Here is a 21,151-nt window from a genome sequence, read left to right on the forward strand (position 1 = left end):
TCATCCTCTGAACTAGCTCACTTAAAACAAAACGTCAGCAGGTCTGACTTTCTATATACATATGTCACCTTTTAAATGTTTAATATGCCCTAAAGTAGTATTTTTGCATTTTGTTTCTTTGATGTAGTAACAGATGTACTGTTTTTGTTGAACTAGGCTTTGTTCCTGTCATTGCTGTCTCCATAACAAGGCTCTTTGGGCATGCTTAGGAGAGCAGGCACTATTTCTTAGTTGCAAATTTCTAACCACTTTCCCTAGTGGTAGCTACAAGAGGAAACCTCCATCATTGTCTGCTTTCATATTCTGAGTACATATCTACCTAGCATTGTGAATCTTTGTCAGACCTGTCAGAAACAAAACTTCAAGTCAGAAAAATGGAAATATTCAAGCTTGTCTGCGGGAAAAAAAAAAAAAAAAAAGTATCATGTAGCTGAAAAGTTTTAAAGGTCCATTAAAAGCACACAAGACACAGCTGCATGCAAGTATGCAATCACTTCTAAAGTTTTGTTTGGATGAGGAAGATTCTCACTGAAAAGGTACCATAAGACTTTTAAGAAATTGACAAAGCTTTCTTTCAGCTATTAGTTTTTCAGGTGCATTCAGGCAAATAAAATAACCGTATTAAGAAGTGTAATGAAAAGTGTTATTAAACTGTTTGCTGGCGGTTGAAAGGCTTAATACTTAAGCCATAAGCCTTTAAGCAACACTGAAGAAAACCTTACCAGTCCATTAGTATGATTACACATGTCCCATAGAGGTATTAGTGCCAACGTAACTCTGGAACCATCTTCTGTTGGAATCTGGTTCTGCCGTGTCATAACAGAGGAAACTGCCCATCTGCAAGAATTAAAAATGTTAAAGATGTTTGGTGGTCGATGCTGAGAGCGTCAATAAATGATTGCCTGTAAACCAATCTGAAGCAGTCATTTACACCAGTAGTTTCCAAACTTACTTTTCTTAAATAACATGACTTATAACAGCACATAACATGGGATAAATCAACAGCTCCAGGGATTCCAAGACATGCACACAGACCCTGAATTTCCAAATTGGGATTATGATCCCACGCCTCTTCTGCACTTTTTGCAACAGAACCATATCTTCACACCTCCCAGACCTCAACTAGGACCCACTCCCATGTCACCTTGCACTTCCCCAACCTTTTTCTGCACACATACCTCTCACCACATATCCCAGACCTGGGGTCAGCTATTTTTGTAGGCTTCAGAGTTCACAGCTACTGCGCAGCAGCAGTTGTTCTCATCTATGTGCAGGCTCTTGTAAGAGCCAGGTGGCATTTTCCTTCTGGCTCCCTAAAGAGCTCACACACTACCTGAACTGCAAGGCACTGTCATCTAGTGATGCGGGCATATTTTGGTAAGTGCTTCTCTTCAGTGCAGGAACTTTTACATTAGTTTAGTATCAGTAAATTTTCTACTCATCAGAATAAAGAAATGGGGAAAAACAAAACAAAACAAAAAAACATTCAGATACCCAGGTTAAAAGAATAAAAACATAAAAGATAGTTTAGCACTGCCATAATTCAAAACCTTTCTAAGCTAGGTTAAGAAAATGAAATGCCAGCTACTTATTCAACCACAGGAATCCTCCGAAAAGCTTAGTATTTCAGTACTTTCTATACATTCTTGAATTTCCAATTTTATTTCACTTCATCCAGAAATGAATATTAAATGCCAGAAAGAAGAAATTTTAAGTTTCACTACATTCTGGCCTTACTACATATATTTATTGTGCTTTTTGAAAAAAAGGAACAGCACCAGAAGAACAAAATAATTTTAACTCCCCAGACTCCACTACTAGCAAGTATTTAATATATAGAATTAGACTTTCAGAAGGATTTTTCCAGGACTCCAGATTGCTTAGAAAGATGCTGTCAATTTGAAGTTTACTTATGTTTTTAAAAATCATGTTAAAATTTTGGATTGTGGATAGTTCTGATATACAAACACCACTTGAAACATAACAGCAGCATGTTTCTGTATCTGGAAATTTTCAGTCCATTTCACATGTAAGTTGGCATGTTCCTCTGTGACCCTGGGAAGTGAGGTAGGCATGCTCTGGAAAACTCAGTTTCTTAGATTTACCCAGAAGCCTCTAATACCTCATGAATGCTTCTTATTCATGCTATTTTAATCATTTAACAGAATTAAAGCTCTTGCTATCTTAATTATTCTTATTTTTATCTTAATTATGTCACCCCCACAGCACCTCCAAGTGACACTCATGCTTCACATGTACAGCTTAAGCTCTCCAGTTCAACAGACACTGTAGTGGAAACTAATGTTTACGTGTTGGTAAAGCTTCTTAAAAAAATAAAGTTATAAAAAAAATCTCCAACCCCAAAAAACAAACCTCCTGCAACATGGACTGATTTTCCTAAAAAACAACAAATTACCGTCCTAATCTCAGACTGTGTGTGCCAGTTGGCTAAATTAGCTGCTCATAATGACTATTCCTTTGTAACTATTAAAATCTGCATATTTATTTCACTTTCTTCTTTGTTAAGTATATTAGTATCAAATCCTACATTAAACATTTCAATAACAATAGGGTTTTCCCACCAATGAAGCATTTCCAAGGCCCCACAATTCACTTAAAAAAAAAAAAGAATTAAGAGAGACCAACCTGTAGTCGTCGTAAGTGAAAGAATCCTTTAAGGGCAGTTTGCTGGCATTGGGATGGGTCTGGGAAATGCAAGTTTCAGAAAAGGTGAAAAGAGAAAGAAAACAGAAATCAGAAATCAGTCAGCAGAATTTCATTACTTAGCTGCCTAACAGATCCTAACAAGAGCCAAATGAAGCAGGAGGCATCCAGCCGCGCTACAGAGGGATCATCATGCTATTATGCTCTCATACATCACTGTCAACTTAATTTGTTGTGCCCAGCAGCCGCCATAAATCTGTTTCTTCATATTTCAAGACTGGAACCCACAGACATTGTACAAAAATAAAAAATTTAAGGTGGACTGAGTATGCAAAGGTAAAACAAAACACAGCTCTTGGTGAAGGGTGGGGGAAAGAAATCAGACAATAACCACATGTTTAGGTTTGACCAACTCTCACAATTTTCCCTGTCCTAGGATTTCAGGAAGGAAATGTCACTAATGCAAGAAAAAAAAAAAAAAAAAAACAGACAGAATTTGCATTTCTTCCCCTATGCCTCTGAACGTTTTATTCAGTAAGAGTTGTTCTACACCTGACAAATCAAACAAAAAATTTGAATAGCTTTAGTGAGAAACAGATTAGATCAGATTAGAACAGATTACCTACATCAACCCATCTACACACACTCTGCTGTAAAAGTGGAGCAGTCTCACTTGGGAAAGCATATTGTAGTTGTCATTAGCATGCTAAATATTTAGATTTGAAGAAGGCTTTAAGAAGCTGTATTGCCTGTTACTTTTCTGACAAATTAACTTGTTTAAAGTTGCACAGATACAGGTAGCTTTAAGCCCACATAGGCACACTTTAGAACTTTGTCTCAGGTCACAAAATGGAAAATCATAATCGCATTAATTTTAATCTCCAGGTCCAATTAGGTCTCACAGACAAATTGAAGTAAATGATCAAACGGTTATTTCAAAAGATACAAATGATTTTTTTGCATAGCTCTATCTTTGTGACACTCCTGACGCATGAAGCTCCGTGTAGTATGCAGTTTGCTCCTCGCGAGGCATTAGCATCACAAGCGCGTGGTAATTTATCATCTCTCCCCGTAATGTACTTGCTGGCACCGTGCGCAGGACAGTAGGGGATGAGGTAAAAGTGGCTCAAAACCGTAAATCAATTAGAAAACAAAAGCTCGCGCCCAGCGCGCAATTTTAGGCAAATTATATGTGACAAAAGGCTGCCAGCGGGGCGGCAGGTCCCAGGTGCCCGCTCTCCCCCAAGCCCCCCGGTTAACCCTTCCGATGAAACCCGCAGGAGCTCCGCAGCAGCGACTGCCGGCCCGCCGGTCGCTATTTTATTATTGTTTTTAAAGCCCTCGCGTTTGCACGAGCCCCGGAGGTGCCGGCAGAAAGCCCCCGGGCTCGGGGCCCGAGGCGGGCACGGCCCCCGGGTCTGCCAGGGAGGGTGACACGGATCCCGCGGCCGGCCGCATGCGGCGGCCCCGCGCCGCCCCGTTCGGCGTGGGGCCGGCAGCGCGGGCTGCCCCTGCCACCTGCCGGCCGAATGGCGGAACGGCGCCGGGCCGCGGCCCGCTGAGGGACGGCAGGCCGCAGCGACGGAGCAAGTCCTCGCCAGCAGGCTCCGGGGGGTCGCTGCCACGCTCCGATGCTCTTAGCACAAAGTCGGTGCTGCCATACTCCGAACTCTGGAGGTCTTAGCGTAAAGTCGGTGCCGCCTTCAGTTTAAAAGGGCTGTTTTAAGGAGGCCCCAGGTACGCAAAGGGACCCTCCTCTCTGCCCGCTGCCTCTCCTCCCTCTTCCCGAACCAGAACTTTCAACAGAACAGAATCCTTTCGCAAGCAGCAGCATCACGATGGTCACAACGCGCCGAAAGTACAAAGGCACTAACTACAGACTGACCACAAAGGGCTCGACAGTGCAAAAGTGATTTCTACTTCAGAGCCCTGCAGCCAAACACAAGGCACACGCAGCTCCCGGTCACGCTGCACAGGGAGCACCGGCCAACGCTCAACCCTTACTCGGAGCAAATACCAACAGCCATCTCCAAGGCAAAATTGGTATTAGATCTAATTGACTGATTTTTCTGTTCAAGACATCTCACAACTGCACATTGCGCTGCGGTTAATCGCTCACTTGACATAAATAGTCCGTCTATAATGAGCTGACGTGAACACGCAGCCCATGGGCACCCGTTCTGGGTGCCAGCAAATGCTCTGCATCCCTCCCCATTTGTAAATCCCTGAAACTCAGGGACTGCTCATATATTGAGACAGTCCAGACATAATTCATAAAAAAACACTAGCAAATTATGATAAGGGATAAAATCTATGGTCTTATAATAAAAAACACAAGGCAGAATAAAACCCTGGTGTACATAATTACCATATTTATAACATTCTGTGGTACAATATACTAGCAGCTATTTGAAACTTAAGATGCTCTAAGATCAGCATATTTGATCATGTTAGATTTCTGACTTGGACTATGTTAGTACATAACTTAAAAACCCTATAGATTACAAGAATCTGAAGACACACACAAAAAAGAACAATATTCTGATTAAAAAATTGATTTAGTATGCAGCTTCTCTTTATAGTCCCTTGGTAAAAATGAAATCTCCCTAACAAACACTTAATAAAACCTGTCAATATATCTAGAAAGAAAAATGACACAAATGCATTAAGTATTAAATACCCTTGAAAAAAGTCACATATTCCATGAATTTTTGATGTACTATCTTGACATTAATGTAAAACCTTGATATTTATAATTGACAGATATTTAATAAAGTATAGAAGATGTCTGCTGCATAGCATGCAAATTGCTCAGGCTGATCAAAAAAGATATAGATGTATTTAAACTAAACAAACAATACATAAAAAATATCAGATCTAGCTTTTATAGGTTTACGTGGCTAGATCTCTACATATTATCTATGAAATGTGACATTATCCACTACACGAACCCTAATGTTAACTAACTATGTCTGTATGAAGTAGTTTCAGAAAGTTGGGAGGGGAAAAGCTTTAAATAAAAAATGGGAACATGAAAATGCGAATATATTCATTTAGATGCAGGTCCTGACATTCTACTGAAAGAGTTATTATAAAGAACAAATACCATCTATTTAGTTACCCTTTCTGTGAAAATATTGTCAGAGCTGGCAATCAGGGTGATGACCAATGCAAAAACAAATAGTAGCATGCTGAATTTCATTTTCCTCCTGATGCTGCTATTCCTAAAAAAAAAATAAAAAATAAAAATAAAAAAAAGCTTCTTCCCCTTCAGCATTCCAAGCCTTCTTTGAGACATTTGGAGGATATCTCAAAATAACCAGAAATATTAAAAAGTAACAGTGATTGCTGCCAGATTGTCTGCAGCCACTGTGGAAAGAGACAGACTGTTATTCTAGTCACCTAAAACACTATCAGACTAGAAGCCAGTTACGCAGTATGGCAACCAGATAAAGGGAGGAAAAAAAAAAATCCCCAACAACAAGAAAAAAGACTTTGAAATATTTTGCTTTCTGGTAAGCACTGATATCCAAGGGCCCACATCTCATGTTCAGTGTAGCAAAAGAAAGCACAACTCCTGATGACCTCAGAGACGCCTTCACGCTAATCATTTCTTCACCATGTTTTTGGATAAACTTTACAAGATTAATGATTCTCAGATCTCAACCTAGGTGCTAGGTCACTCCTCCACTTTTAAGAAGGCTTGTTTTTATTTGGACAGGATGAAGGATTCGATGTGGAAAGGGTGGGTGACTTTCAAGATGAGAAGCTATCACTTCTACTATCCAGCTTACGAGGGCATTAGCCTCCTGTACAAGAATGAGCAGACTATTAGAGGCTACTACTCCTTCCTCCATTCAGTCATGAAATGCCAGAGCTCATTTATCAGAGCTCCTAACTTCGACAAAGGCACTTCCATTAAAATAAGCTTAATATCTGCTTGTTTAACAAGTGATGCAAAGTACAAGTCCTATTACTATAAAACGCAATAAAATTTCTGGGTAAAAGTTAGAGTTTACGTAGTGTTAAATTTGTGTTCATATGTACACTACTAGATGTGTTGGAAAGAATTTATGTATTTTGGTATGATAGTCAGCACACTCCTTTGTACTATTATTACCATTGTATCCCCCAAGTAAGAAAAAAACTGAATCACTGGATGTGATCGGAGGTAGTGTTGTAGGTTTGTGGTTTATTTTTTTTTTTTGAAAAGGCATCTCTAAATTGAGGTAAGCTGGCTATCTGAGTCACCTACTACTCCACTGTAATACTTAACTAAAAAAAGTCCTTGCTTAAACCACTTTGCATCCCATTTTTCTGCATTCTAACTCAAAGCTATACACATGCTTCAGGTTGTGACAGACCCATTTGTTGGTTTTGTGTGTTTGTAGATGCAGAGATGGCTGGATTTCTGTGAAGAATATTTCAAGTACTCACAAGTCCAAGGAAACGTAATGACCAATCTCTACATCAATATTACTAAATCAGATTTCAATATTCTCAAAAACCTCTTGTGTACCGCTGAAGTAGAGACAGCTCCATTTCTATCTTGGGAAAGCATCATACCAAGTGTTGGGATTATATTGAGGCCATCACTCCCCACCTCTGCAACCCTGATCCCCCAAACACTAAGGGTACTTGAAACAAATTTAAAGCCAAAACCAGCTTAAGCTTCCACCTTGTTAACTTCCATTCCTTTTGAACGTGAAGCCCAAGGGTTTGTTCCTTTTGACCAAACAATTTCTTTCCTCCCCCTCTTTGCAGATTCCCCCCTCTTTCCAATGTGCTCATTAACATGGGGAGATTTCGTTATGAGTCTTGTTGGATGCTACTTGATGGTTTCAGGCCAATGTGTAGGTGTATGAAAACACAAACACACCACACACACTTTCAAGGCCAGAAGCAGGAAGATCTGTCAGTGTTTGCTGGTAACTGTCCCTTTCCTAGCTCTGGAAATCCTTTGAAGCAGCAGCCTTGAAGAGAAACTCCTCTCTGTGGAGCCGCTGAGGCTTTAACTGCCCTAAAGCGAAGTAAAATAAAGAATTCAGAATGGAGGATCCTAGTGATCTACAGGGACACAAGAATTCACTTTTTCCATTGGACACATGCTGCCTAATCTAACGAGGGAAAGCCAGTTCACCATACAGGACAGGAGAAATACAACAAAGATTTTACTTTGTAATAACATAACTACAGAGGTATGGTTTGGAATTTTCAAACAGCGTGATTCATTAGGCACAAGGAATTACATCCACAAATGTATGTTGCTACATGAGTTTCCTAATGGAAGGAAGATCATCCTGCTTCACAAAACCTAATCTTAAAATTAAAGACGTGCTACAGAATTGAAACTTATTAAATCTAAATAACATTCCTGTTTATTCTTTATGTCAGCAATTTTTATTTACTTTCCGCCAATATACACAAGAAAGCACTGTTCCACACTATTATGGGATTCGTGTAGCGGAAGCAGACTGGAATGACTCCTCCTGGTGCAGTGGAATTTAACTGCACAATCCATTTTTTTTGTACCTTCTACCTGCAAAACTTGTATTTAGTCAATGAGACAGCAGTGGCGTAACAGAGAGCTTATATCACAGCATTAGCTACTACCACCAGGGGCTGAAGGCCTGACAGCCCACCCCGTATGCAAAGTGGACATTACCTTTTGGCTGATGAAGATGCTTACTGCATACTCTAACCAACTGCAAACCAGTATCCTGCCCGCAAACCTGTGTCATCTCCTTTATTAAATGGAGGTGGGAAAGTGACTCACGTTAACACGCACTTATTGATCACTCCATTTACAGGATATTTCTTTATCAATAATTTTAAAATACTACTTTCCCCCAGAAAAGAAGCCGCTCAGATATTCAGATATGACACAATCTAGTGGCCAAGTTTCCTGTACCTTTTCCTGTCCTCACAAAACCATTTAGAGCTGAATGCAGCCCCACTAGGGGCTGAAGGAAAGAAGGAGACAAGGGCTGAGACTGGATGCGTTTTGCAATGAGGCAGCCCCCTAGCTACTTCCCTGACCCTGTTCAAATAACAGAAGGATGCAGCAGGTCCGTGTCTCCTTTGGTTCATCTCCTCATGAAATACTATTTCAGTGTTCATGTTGAGCCTCTGATTGAGGGATTTTGTCGGTAGCTCTTCATGCAACTACAGTAAGACAGCTACACACCTTTGTGAAACCCTTTACTCTGCCTGCATACTGGGATGTATCATTTACTCATTAGGTTCTTCCTGAGGTCCAAGGTTTACTTTACAGAATCACAGAATTTTCTAGGTTGGAAGAGACCTCAAGATCATCAAGTCCAACCTCTGACCTAACACTAACAGTCCCCACTAAACCATATCCCTAAGCTCTACATCTAAACATCTTTTAAAGACCTCCAGGGATGGTGACTCCACCACTTCCCTGGGCAGCCCGTTCCAGTGTCTAACAACCCTTTCGGTGAAGAAGTTCTTCCTAACATCCAACCTAAAACTCCCCTGGCGCAACTTAAGCCCATTCCCCCTCATCCTGTCACCAGGCACGTGGGAGAACAGACCAACCCCCACCTCGCTACAGCCTCCTTTCAGGTACCTGCAGAGAGCGATAAGGTCACCCCTGAGCCTCCTTTTCTCCAGGCTGAACAAGCCCAGCTCCCTCAGCCGCTCCTCGTAAGACTTGTTCTCCAGGCCCCTCACCAGCTTCGTAGCCCTTCTCTGGACTCGCTCGAGCACCTCCATGTCCTTCTTGTAGCGAGGGGCCCAAAACTGAACACAGTACTCGAGGTGCGGCCTCACCAGAGCCGAGTACAGGGGGACGATTTACTACTTCTCCTCAGTGCAACATGATGCTTCATGCACAAATTCATCACAAAATTCTACTATTAATTCAGGGAATCACAAACCACAAATAAAGTGCTGTATGGAAAGCCTGCAATGAACTACTTTAAGAAGACGGGGACAATGCTTCCTATTCACAACCGCTGCCCTCCAAAGAGTTTCCTAACGAGCATTAATATTACACAATACAACCAATGCTCAGTTCCCGGTGAATCAACTCCTCAAGTTTACAGAGGAATCCTACTGGTGCAACTTGGTGGAAGCTTGGATCACGATGATCATTTTGTAACTAAGGTACTGCACTGCATATGGGGCAGGGTAAATCCTGTAGCCAGATGTACTGGGACTGCAGTGCACACACGCAAAGCTAAAAACTTATCATCACTTCCTCTTCAACTCACATTCAAGTGATCGTACAAGAAAATAAACTTTGGCTTACTTAGCAACATATCAATCTCCTACTGTGTGGAGTATTAGCACTGAGTCTGACTGAAGAGGATAATCCACTTTGTAATTTAGTTAAATTACTAATTTTAACAAAGATAAGTCCCCTGTATAATTTTGCAGTGCTTAAAGAATACATCCTTTGAGTATTCCATTCTAAGAAACATCAGCTTGTTATCATATTTTAAATTTATGGAACATTTGTAACTGCTGTTATATCAGGAAAAATATTAAATCTGCACAATAAGTACAAACTTTATATGAGAAAGTATACTTCTAAGTGCATGATGATCTCTTGGTGTCTACTGAGGCACTCACATCCACAAAAGACACAGACAACATCTCTGGGGATAAACTCAACTGCCCCAGAAAGTGCAACTCAGTTAAAAAATAAAAATAAAAGCAACTAATAGAAAAGCAAACAGACAAACCAAAAAAGCTCTCCATGCTATAGGCTGTAAAAACAGATTCTTATCTGCATGCTCAACCACGAGGGTGGTTGAGAACCCTATCTTCCAAAAAAAAAAAAAAAAAAAAAAAAGAATAAAGCCTTTAAAGACTGTAAGACTAACAAGAGAATGTATTATTTCTCCCAATTGTGGTTTAAACTGTGCAGAAACAAATTTTGCTTAGTGCTGGCATACACTCTTTGAAGTACATCTCTCTTTCTCTAGAGGAAAGAGTGCATTTAGGCTAGTGTAAATGAACGCAAACCATTCAGAATATAAAATAAGATCTAATCAGGAGGTTTTAATTTAACGATGAATGTCCAAAGAAAGATGATATCCACCTCCAAAATGAAAGATACGTTTTATCTTGTCTGTCCTTATCCAAAATTTAGAACATTCTGTCAGAAAAAAACAAACACCAAGTAGGATGTGCCTGAATTTCGATCTAGGCCAGCATGGTCCAACTGGCACCCATGGGCTGAATCTGGACCACAGGATGCCTCCATATGGCCTGCCACCTTTTCCTCGGAGGAAATAGGGAACAGCTGTTTGATGAGCAAATGCTGCCCGAACAGCCAAACACCTCCTCCTGTGTCCGGCTGGCTCAAAGCCAAGAGCTGTCGCTGTGTTCCAGTGGGAGGCAAGGAAGGAACGGGGGAAGGAGGAAGAAGACCTCCTACTCATACAAGGTCTTGAGCTCTTCATTTGTCTGACAGAGACACACAAAGCCTGTAGCTGCTTCTCTGATGGAGATGGGAGGCCACAGGAATGGCCCAACAAAGCCATAGGAACTGCTGTCATTGCCATCATAGCCAGGGGTAGGATATACTAGAAATGATTAAAAAAAACACAGGAAATTGGCCCATGTTTGCAAAGCCAAAACCACCTTACAGTAGATACACTAAGTGGTACAGTACAAGCATAGTCAATCTTCAGTTTGCTGCCAGCAAAACAGATTAATACAATATTTTGGCCCTTACAGAGAGGAAAAACACAGAAAGGCATAAATATATTCCATCATTAACTGTCTATTGATTTATTATTGATCAAGCAGAACAACTCAGCTGTTGGAATTTGGACAAAGCAAATATAAATAGCAATGTTATCTTACCTCTGCAACTGCCCACACAATGAAATTTTCAATCTCTCCTAAAGCTGACATTTATAGCAGACAAGTAAACAAAAGGGAAAGATATAGAATTTACAAGTGCCTTTTTTGTTTGTTTGTTTTCCATTGACACTGACACTACTTCTGAAAAAAGCTATTTGATTGGTATGGCAATGAGTACAAATTAAGTGAGGGGAACAGCAGAGTTCTGAAGACCTACCTGGTCCACGATCAAAATTATATTCTGCTTCCAAATGCATTTACTTTTGACTGCACAATAGTTCAACTCTGTAGAAGTATTCAAATATTCTCTATCTATTATATCAATTTAAAGCTAAAAAATAACTTCCAAACATTTGAATAGAGAGTTCTAAAAGGCAATATGCTTGCCTGCATTTAACTCAAACAATATTTAGCACAGAAAATTTAAATGGTGGTATCTTGCTGGAAAAGCATACCCTTATTGGAATAGTATAGATTAGAAAGAATAAGGAGAAATAACGCAAAACTGGCATAAGTCATATTGAAAGTATCACAACTTTAAAAATTGTGTCAAAATTAAGCTAGAGATGTGATATCTCGCCTAATATACCCGATATTGAAGAGCCAAATGTGATACCAGATTTAAAGATGCTAAAATATTATTTTGAGATCTAGAACTTACTACTTTAAAACCTCCTTACTAAAATAAATATTCCAGTGCCCAACAACTACTAACTAGATTTTGGAGTTCAGTCATGTTAAATCAATTAGTTAAATTTTATATGAATAAGAAATCAAATTTAAAATCTGAGCAAAAGGGATTGCAGCCTCCAGGAGATTAAGTTCTGTCCAATAGTGCAAACAGATCAAAATACCTCTGGATAGATTACTGCAAGGGGTTGCATTCACAACAGATCTACAATATAACATTTTCACAAGCACCACCCAGGTGTCAATACATACTGGTCAGAAAACTATTCCGGGTCAGCAAGTGCTGCTGTGAAACACTTGATACAATACAAGCTACAGATACTACCTAGCACTATTACCAAATAGATTCTATTAAAAGAAAAAAAAAAAAAAAAAGTATGAATCATGGGGCACTTCTGACTTCTTGAGTAACAGTAGCTTGACAGAGGTAAAGAAAGCATTTTGTGGTATTTGCTCATTAACACTGTAAAGAAACAGAACTGAGAGAAAGAAGACTAAATTTGCTAAAATATTTCTTAAGTGACTTTGTTTTCTCCAATCAGCTTAATTATAAAATTCTTATTGATTGACAATTCTTCTTTATTTACTGATTTTTATGCTACTTCTGTGCAAAAGTAAGTTACAGAAAGAAGATCCTGTCATTAGCATTTCTCATAAAGTTAACTTCTACTGGCCATAAAGCTTCTTGCTAGGATGCACTGTATCCATGAAATGCATCCCAGTTTACAGGTTAATAGGAAAACGTGATTCCTCACTTCATTGTCATTTCTTTTAACCAAAACAGTTTAAAAAGTTAAGAAGAGTGCATATAAAATTAGAACATGACTGAATTTATTCCATCCACAAGATGGAATCTTATGTCTCTTACCTCTGTCATGTTACAAAACAGTTATTTGCAAGCACCTGGACTTTGACATTGCTTTTCAATTTAGATATAGCTATTAAAATACAAAGTTTTACAAAACATTTACAAACAAATGCATTTTTTTATTATATATGTGATATAAAGAGGTTTTGTTACAAACTACAGTGTTGTGTTATGGCTTGAGAGCAGAGAGTTTGAGCAACAGGGATTTCCAACATTCTTCCATTCACCCAAACTCTACCAATCAGCTGTGGCCTTCAACTTGCCCAAGCTGAGCTTCAGAGTCTCAGGATGGTGGCAGTTGGAAGGTACCTCTGGAGGTCATCTGGTCCTAATGCCCCACTCAAGCAGAGCTACCTGGAGCAGGCTGCCCAGGATAAGGTCCAGACAAGGAGGGAGATCCCATAACCTCTCTGGGCAACCTATGCCGATGGTCTGTCATCCTCACAGTAAAAAGGTATTTCCTGACGTCCATGGGTATGTGATGTTCACATGCCCATTGCCTCTTGTCCTGCCCTGGACACCACTGAAAAGAGCCTGGCTCCCTCTTCTTTGCACCCTCCCTTCAAATATTTATACACATTGAGGACATCTCCTCAAACCTCTCCTCTACGCTAAACAGTCCCAGCTCTCTCAGCCTTTCCTCACAGAAGAGATGATCCAATCCAATTCCTTAATCACCACCACAGCCCTTCACTGGACTCCCTCCAGTAGCTCCATCTCTGTTATACTAGGGAGCCCAGAAATACAGACAGAGCTCACCAGAGCTGAGTGGAAGGATCACCTCCCTCGATCTGCTGGAAACACCAGGGTAGCCCAGGACACCATTATCCCTCTGTGGCAGGGAAATTGCTGGCTCGTGTTGAACTTGGCCCCCAGCACATTAATGGATTGCTCATGAAGTTCCTGTCAGCTCATTCCTCCAGCCTGTTCAAGTCCCTCGGAATGGCAGCGCAACCCCCTGGTGTTTCAGCCACCCCTCCCAGTTGTGGATGATCAGCAAACCTGCTGAGGGTGCGCTGTGCCCATCTGGCTGGCGGCCAACCACTGGCAAGCTTCCCCAGGGCTCAGGTCGATGGTTGGCTCTGTTCAGCATTTTTATCAACAATCTGGATGCAGGAATTGTATATATCCCTATCAAGTTTGCTGACGATACTAAACTGGGAGGTGCTGCTGACTCCCTGGAGGGAGGAGAGGCCTTGCAGAGGGAAGATAGATGGGAGCACTGGTCGATTAACAAAGGCATTAAGTTAGTTCACCAGAGGAAAATGCCAGGTGCTGCACTAGGGATGGACGCAGACACAGCCTGGGGACGAGTGGCTGGGGAGCAGCTTGGCAGAAAGGGACCTGGAGGTGCTGGTGGGCAGCAGGCTTGGCACAAGCCAGCAGCGTGCCCTGGCAGCTGAGGGGACAACCTGCATTTTGCATTAAACCCAGCATAGCCAGCCGCTCCAAGGAGGTGATTCTCCTGCTACATCCAGATATCAAGGTGGTTGAAGTCCCCCGTGAGGGCCAGACCCTGCAAACATGAAGCTACTTCTGTAGAGGGTCTCATCTGTAGGTCTCATCCCTTTCCTTCTCCTGATCAGATAGTCTGTAGCAGACACTCACTACAATTTAACCCATAGCAGTTTGAAACAGCTAGCTTGTTAGTGCCCTTCAAAAAAATCTGCAGACCCCGATGGTCCAGAGACCACAGGCTAAAAATGTTGTCTAAATTACCGTTTAAACTGTCATCCTTAACATCCCACAAAACTGATCCTCTAGTCCAGGGCATAAGAAGCAGCTACACATAAATACTACCTACATACAGCTGGCTAGCACAGCAGAAGTCATGCTAGTTAAGGGCTCTGCCAATTTCAGACTTACCATATTACCACTTAAGGACTATTAAAAGTTCACTGAAATTATCATAAAGTTGTCTTTTAGTAAGGCAGCTATTACAGCCTCGACTACATCCGTAGTGTCCCAGACAATTAAATAGTATTCTGGCACTTATACCTGCTCTAAGAACACTCCATCTTGATGTCTTGTTTTGATTTACAAAAATTTCTCTTTGGTAGACCACAAACAGTCACCCAGGTGCAGCTGCAAGAAATTCAAACAGGAAAACCACCACCTATTCTTTTTAAAAAGGTTCAAACTTCATTTATTTTCTTTAGGAATATAATCTCACTGTGAATGTCTGTAAACTATATGGCTCCCTCTTGTGCTTATTATAACACATTTCAGTGTAAAAAAATTTTTTAACATTAAGCCACAAACATTTGAGCTCTGTTCACCCTTCTGTATGCATGCAATGTCTATAAATGTTAATGGAAATCACATACATACCTTCTAAGGGAAAAGAAAATCCTGCAGTTTACAAAACTTCTCATTGGAACAAACTACAAAACCAGCTTAAAACTGCAAGTCTTCTATGATGAAAGTACTCTTTTGACCACTCTCTGTATTTTGATAGCGATGCAGAGGCCAAACACACCTTTAAAGTACATCTGCAAGAACTTTTAACTGTTTTTTAGTTATCTAATTACATACATTAAGAAAGGTGTCAGTGTGGTTTATACATCCTGGCTAACATGCTCAAGGGTTTATTTTTGTCTACTCAACATCACACCTGTTTCTGCTTATCAAACCAGACTACAGTTTAGCTTGCAACAGCTGTGAAATGCATAAATCTGCCCATTCTTCATGTGTATCTGGACTACTCACTTTGAGAAGGAGAACTACACTGTTTTGAGAACGCCACCATTACAGAGAAACTAGTGAAATAAAACAGACCAACACTTGTCAAACAATGTTTAAATCTGCACATGTATCAGAGGCAAAATTATTTTAATAACAGTCTAGAGATCCTACATGGAAAGAAAGCGAAGCATTTGAATAAATTATTTTTAACCCCTTTATTACCCTAGTCATTAGAAACATTTTGCAGAAGAAAAATGCTGCGAAGTATTTAAAATATTTTAACTTCACAAAGTAATCCCATTTTCAGTGTCCCCAAATATTAGAAAAACACCTTTTGTTTTAAGGTTCTACTTGTTTTACTTCCTGCAGTAGAAGAGCTCTCACAAAAACAAATATAAGACTTCTGTAACGCAAAATAAGGGTATCTATAAACGTCTAAAAATATTAGACTGCATACCTGAAGCAGAATCAAAATCCTGGTCACATGAATCATCTTTCATTAAAATGCTTATTCTAATGTAGTAGTAGTAGTGAATGAAATGATGGTACACAAAAATCTAACATTCACTTTCATACAGCTTGCAGAGTACTCTGCCTTTCATAAGAAAACGGTTTTGCTTTGCCTTTTCATTTATATGATGATTTTTTTCCCCACCTCTTTTTCCATTTCCATATGCTCATGAATTTCCTAAAAACATTACCCTTAGTGTTAATATTTTGTAGGTCAAGTTTATTTATAAAATAATGAGTGCATGCAAGATGATACCAAAATTCATTCATTTTTTTCCTGAATAATGAAAAATGATATTTTATTTTAGGGAAAAAAAGAGAGGCATTTTTTTTCCTGTGCACTTTTTCTTCAGTGTTTCAAAACTTACAAGTTTTTATTTTTGAGAGCAGAAATGAAGATCAAGAAGTTTTAAAACTTCCATAGGTTTCATCAAAAGCATTATTAGCAAGTACCTAGTCCATTCACTTGACGCTCCTGGAGCCAGCTGAAGTTTCTATCTTCCTAATGCGAAATTTACTGAATAACAGTAAAAGAAACTTTCAGCTGAAACTAGTTACCTAGCTAGCAGTGCTGAAGTATGGCACCAAACAACCAGAACACACCTAAAATTTACCTAGACCTTACCACTCATTTTCCAAAGAACAAGTAAATAAAGCAAATTACACCCAACTGATCTCTGTTCATACTGACATCCAGTGTGAAACAATAGCTATGTTATGCAAGGAATAAAAGTATTTGTCAAGAGACAAAAATAGCTGGTCTAGATTTTTGGACCACAAGCAAATGTTTCACACTTCACACTGTATGTTTCACACTTCATATGAAAGACAACAATACAGGACTAAGTGCTTTCTTGGATGTACTAATATAAAACTCAAAGAGAAGAGCACCATTTATTTAAACACTATTTCCACCATCATTTCCCCACTGCTGCAGATCAAACTGAACTAAATCACCCTCAGCAATATCAGAATACAATAGCTTCAGCTGGAAGGGACCTAAATAGATCTCATCCTGCCAAACTACTTAGTGGCTGATCCAAAGCTTAAATATATCATGAAGACTGTTATTCAAATGCCTTAAAATGCAGACAGGCATAGGGTATCCACCACCTCTCCAGGAAGCCTGTTCTAGTGCCCAGCGAGCCACTTGGAAAAGAAGTTTTACCTAATGTCTAGCCTGAACCTTCCCAGCATAGCTTTGACCTTGTATCCTGGCTCTAGGTATCAGGGAGAAACAATGAGCAGCTCCCTCTCAATTTCCCCACCTCAGGAAGTTGTAAAGAGCAATGAGGTCACTCCTCAACCTCCCTTTCTGCAAGTCTAACAAATTCAGTGTCCTCAGCCACTCTTCATAGGATGTAACCAGTTCTTTAACCAGCTCTGCTGCCCTCCTCTGGACACATTCAAATATCGTAAAATCCTTCTTGAACTGTGCAGCCCAGAACTGAATGCAGTATTTCACATGAGACTGAACCAACGCTAAACACAATGGGAGAATCACCTCTTTTGACCAGCTGGCTATGTTGTGTTTAATGCACCCCAGAATACATTTTGCCTTCCTGGCTGCTAAGGCACACTGCTGAGAAATCGTCCTCCAGGAGGTACCATACCAGTTTCCATGTAAATTCTAATATAAAACAAAACAAGCTTTTAATACTCCACACTCTTATTATCATGTTCAGCAAATCGCCGTCACCAGGGCTCTAAAGATGGTCTACCCCTAAAGTCATCTCATGTACGTTATTTTCCTTGCTCAATTTTTTTTTCTAATTACTTTTCTTTTCTTACTCTAACGTTCTACAGCATGGCCTTTGATGCTGAATATGAATTATTTAGTGAGACATTACTTTGATGACATTAGCTTATGTTTTATACAAATGATTTTTGATTAGCTTTTAGAGACAATAAGAGAAGTAGCATATATTTGCTGCCTGTAAACAGATTTTCTGTGACAAAGCTTTCATGGACAGAAAATGTTTTGTCAAACATTTAAGCTGCTTTTCACTTAATAGACATCACATGCTCCAACTGATGTTACACTACTGCATTCTGTAAACATTCTTGTGTTCTGCTTGCACCACCTTAGCATCAGTTTAAATGTATTCATCGATCATTGGGAAGAGGTTCTGAAATACTGGACAGTCAAAATCCTGGGTATCATTCCAAATCTTATTTCTCTGCAAAACTATATTTAAGTTTTTCTTAATTAACATCGTAACTGCATAACCTCTCACACTGACTTATGCTGCTAGTAGTGTCATGAAACTGATGGAACTAGTCATAGCAATAGCGTAGTTATCTGAATAAGTTTTACTAGAGTATGAATAGCAGTTAGAAGAGTCAGATAATGTTACACAATATTATGTTAGCAATGCTTTAAAAACAGTAGAACTATTCAGGGGTAAAAAGATATAAAAATATACAAGAAAAAAGACGATGTAGTAGTTCTATTTGTTCAGACAATACAATTTGAGAAAAAAGGCAAAGAACTGGAAGATCAAGTGTGACCTGGCAGCCTAGAAAATGCTTTTTTGCACGTAGCAAGAAAGGAGAGTTGTTTAAGTTACCCTTTCCTGTGAAATTTTGAAGAAATATTTTTCCTTCCTGGTATAAAGCCACTGTTCCTACCATACTCCTTGCCTCAAAACAAAGAATCTAACTTGGTGTTTACCCACTATAGCAATGACTTTAGGTTGTGAAAGGTGTTCCTCCATTCCTCATGCCCTCACAATACTTGCTAACTTGAGACTGCGTTTGAAACATTAAGCAGAATAACATAACTTTTGTTGACTTTAAGAAGTTAACAATAAAGTTTTGGAAGTCTGATAATACTAAGGGAGAAAAGAATTGCTTTGTGTCTTCTGACCTCTCCTATGGCCAAAATAGTTGTAGCTAGACCACCCATTTGTGGAAAATTCAGCACATAGTTACATATTTTTCATATAAGTTGTGCCACAAAAAGCTTTGGAAGGTTGGGCACTGAGCATAGCCTTGACAACAACACATCACCATTTACATAACCTACATCAATTATGTCTATATGTAAGTCAGAGTAACAGTTCTCTCTTAGAAACTCAATTTAAATCATTACTTCAGAGAATGGTGAAAAGTTCACCTGCCTCAAGACTCCCCATACTCAAACTGTAATCATATGAGTTTATGTATTTAAAAGCAATCAAAATAACTGTATTAACTAGAAGAGAAAGCAACAGTTAAGCCACAGTCATTGAAAATACAACATATGCAGTGTTCTTTTCTACATCAATTAATAATTCTAATTTTGCTTTGTTTACTGAAAACTATTTTTTTTTTTTCAAGAAGTCAAAGAAATGTAAGTTGTACAAGATCTCTTGAGGGCACCTATCCCGATTTCCCCACAGGCAAACTTCTGGAGTCTGGCTACTGGTGGGAAAAACTACAAACAATAATTGAACCACCCTTTATCACCCTTTCCCTAGCTCCCTCACTGTCTTCCTTACCAGATAAAGGGCTTAAGTAAGTGACATCTTAGTAGCCCTCTTCTGCACTTGCTCCACTTTGTCAACGTCTCTTGTACTGGTTGGCCCCAAAACGTACAGTATTCCAGGTGAGGCCTCACCAATGCCAAACAAAGGGCAGTAATCACTTCTCTCAACCAGCTAAATACATTTTTATATATTCATAAGCCTACTGAACTGTGAAATTTTAACAGCAGTTCAAAAAAGCAGCCGGAAATTGCTTTAATGATTCAAACCTCTAAAGAGCAATACAGTTTCTCTATTATTTAGCATCACTGTTTTCACACCTTCCTCAATAATCATCACAAGAACAACGTATAATATACACTACTTTTAAGATCCTTACCTGAATAACTTTGTAGAAATAGGCATACTGTCGAGCTGTATTTTTATATTGACTAAAAACATCATGTATGGCCTGAGTTGACTGAAGATACTGTACTTCATCTTCTTCAAAATAGAGTGGAGTATCATATTCATTGGGGAGAGTCTGGATGTAGGGCAGCCAGAAAGAGTTGGGGTTGGCTCGCTCACAAAGTAAATGGAATGCCAATGTTATATTGCCCATAGCTTGAAGAATTCGATCTTGAGAATACAGGGAACCTGAATTAACCCAGAAAGGTGAGGTGCTAAATTAACAGCCCATGGAAAGTATCACCCTAGATTCAGTTTAAATAAACATTGTGACATGTAACGTGTAAGAATTTTCAAATAAGAAAAAAAAAGGTTTTCAGGTTTCTAAAATATTTGGCCACCCACATTGTATTATGCTGCAAGTTACTTGAAAAATGCCTCATACAATTATACAATTGAAGACATGAAGAAACTAGAGCAATACTGTGTCTCAGAACATCTCAACTCCCATTATTATAGAAACACATAGTACATTATACACAGAACATTGTACAAGATATGTGTTCAAAATAACACACATGCATCTGGAAGATATCTAGTGTGCTCAGCCAGCAGTAGAGGAAAATTAAATTCTTTCCACTGACGCTTCAAGCTTCTAGGTATTCCAAACCTGATGGTGAGGATGATAAGCAGTCCTCTGGTACAGCTGACCAACTAAATAAGAGACTTGCATTAAATGATCCCATACATAACTTCTTGTTAAGAACTTCCTTAAGCTCTTACCTAATATTGAATTTTTAGCTGACTCGACTGTCATCAAGAGTTTTCTAGGAACCCACAGAAACAACTCTTCAGCCTACAGAAAGAAAAAAAGTATAGAGGGTCAATTAGCATGTATATGAAGTGCCAGCCATCTTAAGCATATATTAACATTAAATACCAGGGTTTTTTCTTTTTAAATCAAAATTATTTTACATCAAAATTCTTCCTTCTCTTCCACTGCAAGTTAAACAAATATCATATTGTGGTAACTAACGTG

At 39.4% G+C, this 21,151-nt stretch overlaps 1 protein-coding gene across 1 annotated transcript in view; it reads right to left on the minus strand.

The window, feature by feature from the left end:
• Positions 1-21,151, minus strand: part of SETD3 (SET domain containing 3, actin histidine methyltransferase) — a 60,511-nt gene that overhangs the window by 13,025 nt on the left and 26,335 nt on the right. The window contains exons 6-9 of the mRNA XM_035328786.1: positions 20,896-20,968; positions 20,105-20,361; positions 2,647-2,705; positions 723-837 (exon numbers count right to left, since the gene is read on the minus strand). Of these exons, the coding sequence (XP_035184677.1) occupies positions 723-837; positions 2,647-2,705; positions 20,105-20,361; positions 20,896-20,968 (504 nt within the window). The remainder of the gene's footprint in view (positions 1-722; positions 838-2,646; positions 2,706-20,104; positions 20,362-20,895; positions 20,969-21,151) is intronic.

The sequence above is a fragment of the Oxyura jamaicensis genome, chromosome 5, assembly GCF_011077185.1.
Source record: "Oxyura jamaicensis isolate SHBP4307 breed ruddy duck chromosome 5, BPBGC_Ojam_1.0, whole genome shotgun sequence".
Lineage (NCBI taxonomy): Eukaryota > Metazoa > Chordata > Aves > Anseriformes > Anatidae > Oxyura > Oxyura jamaicensis.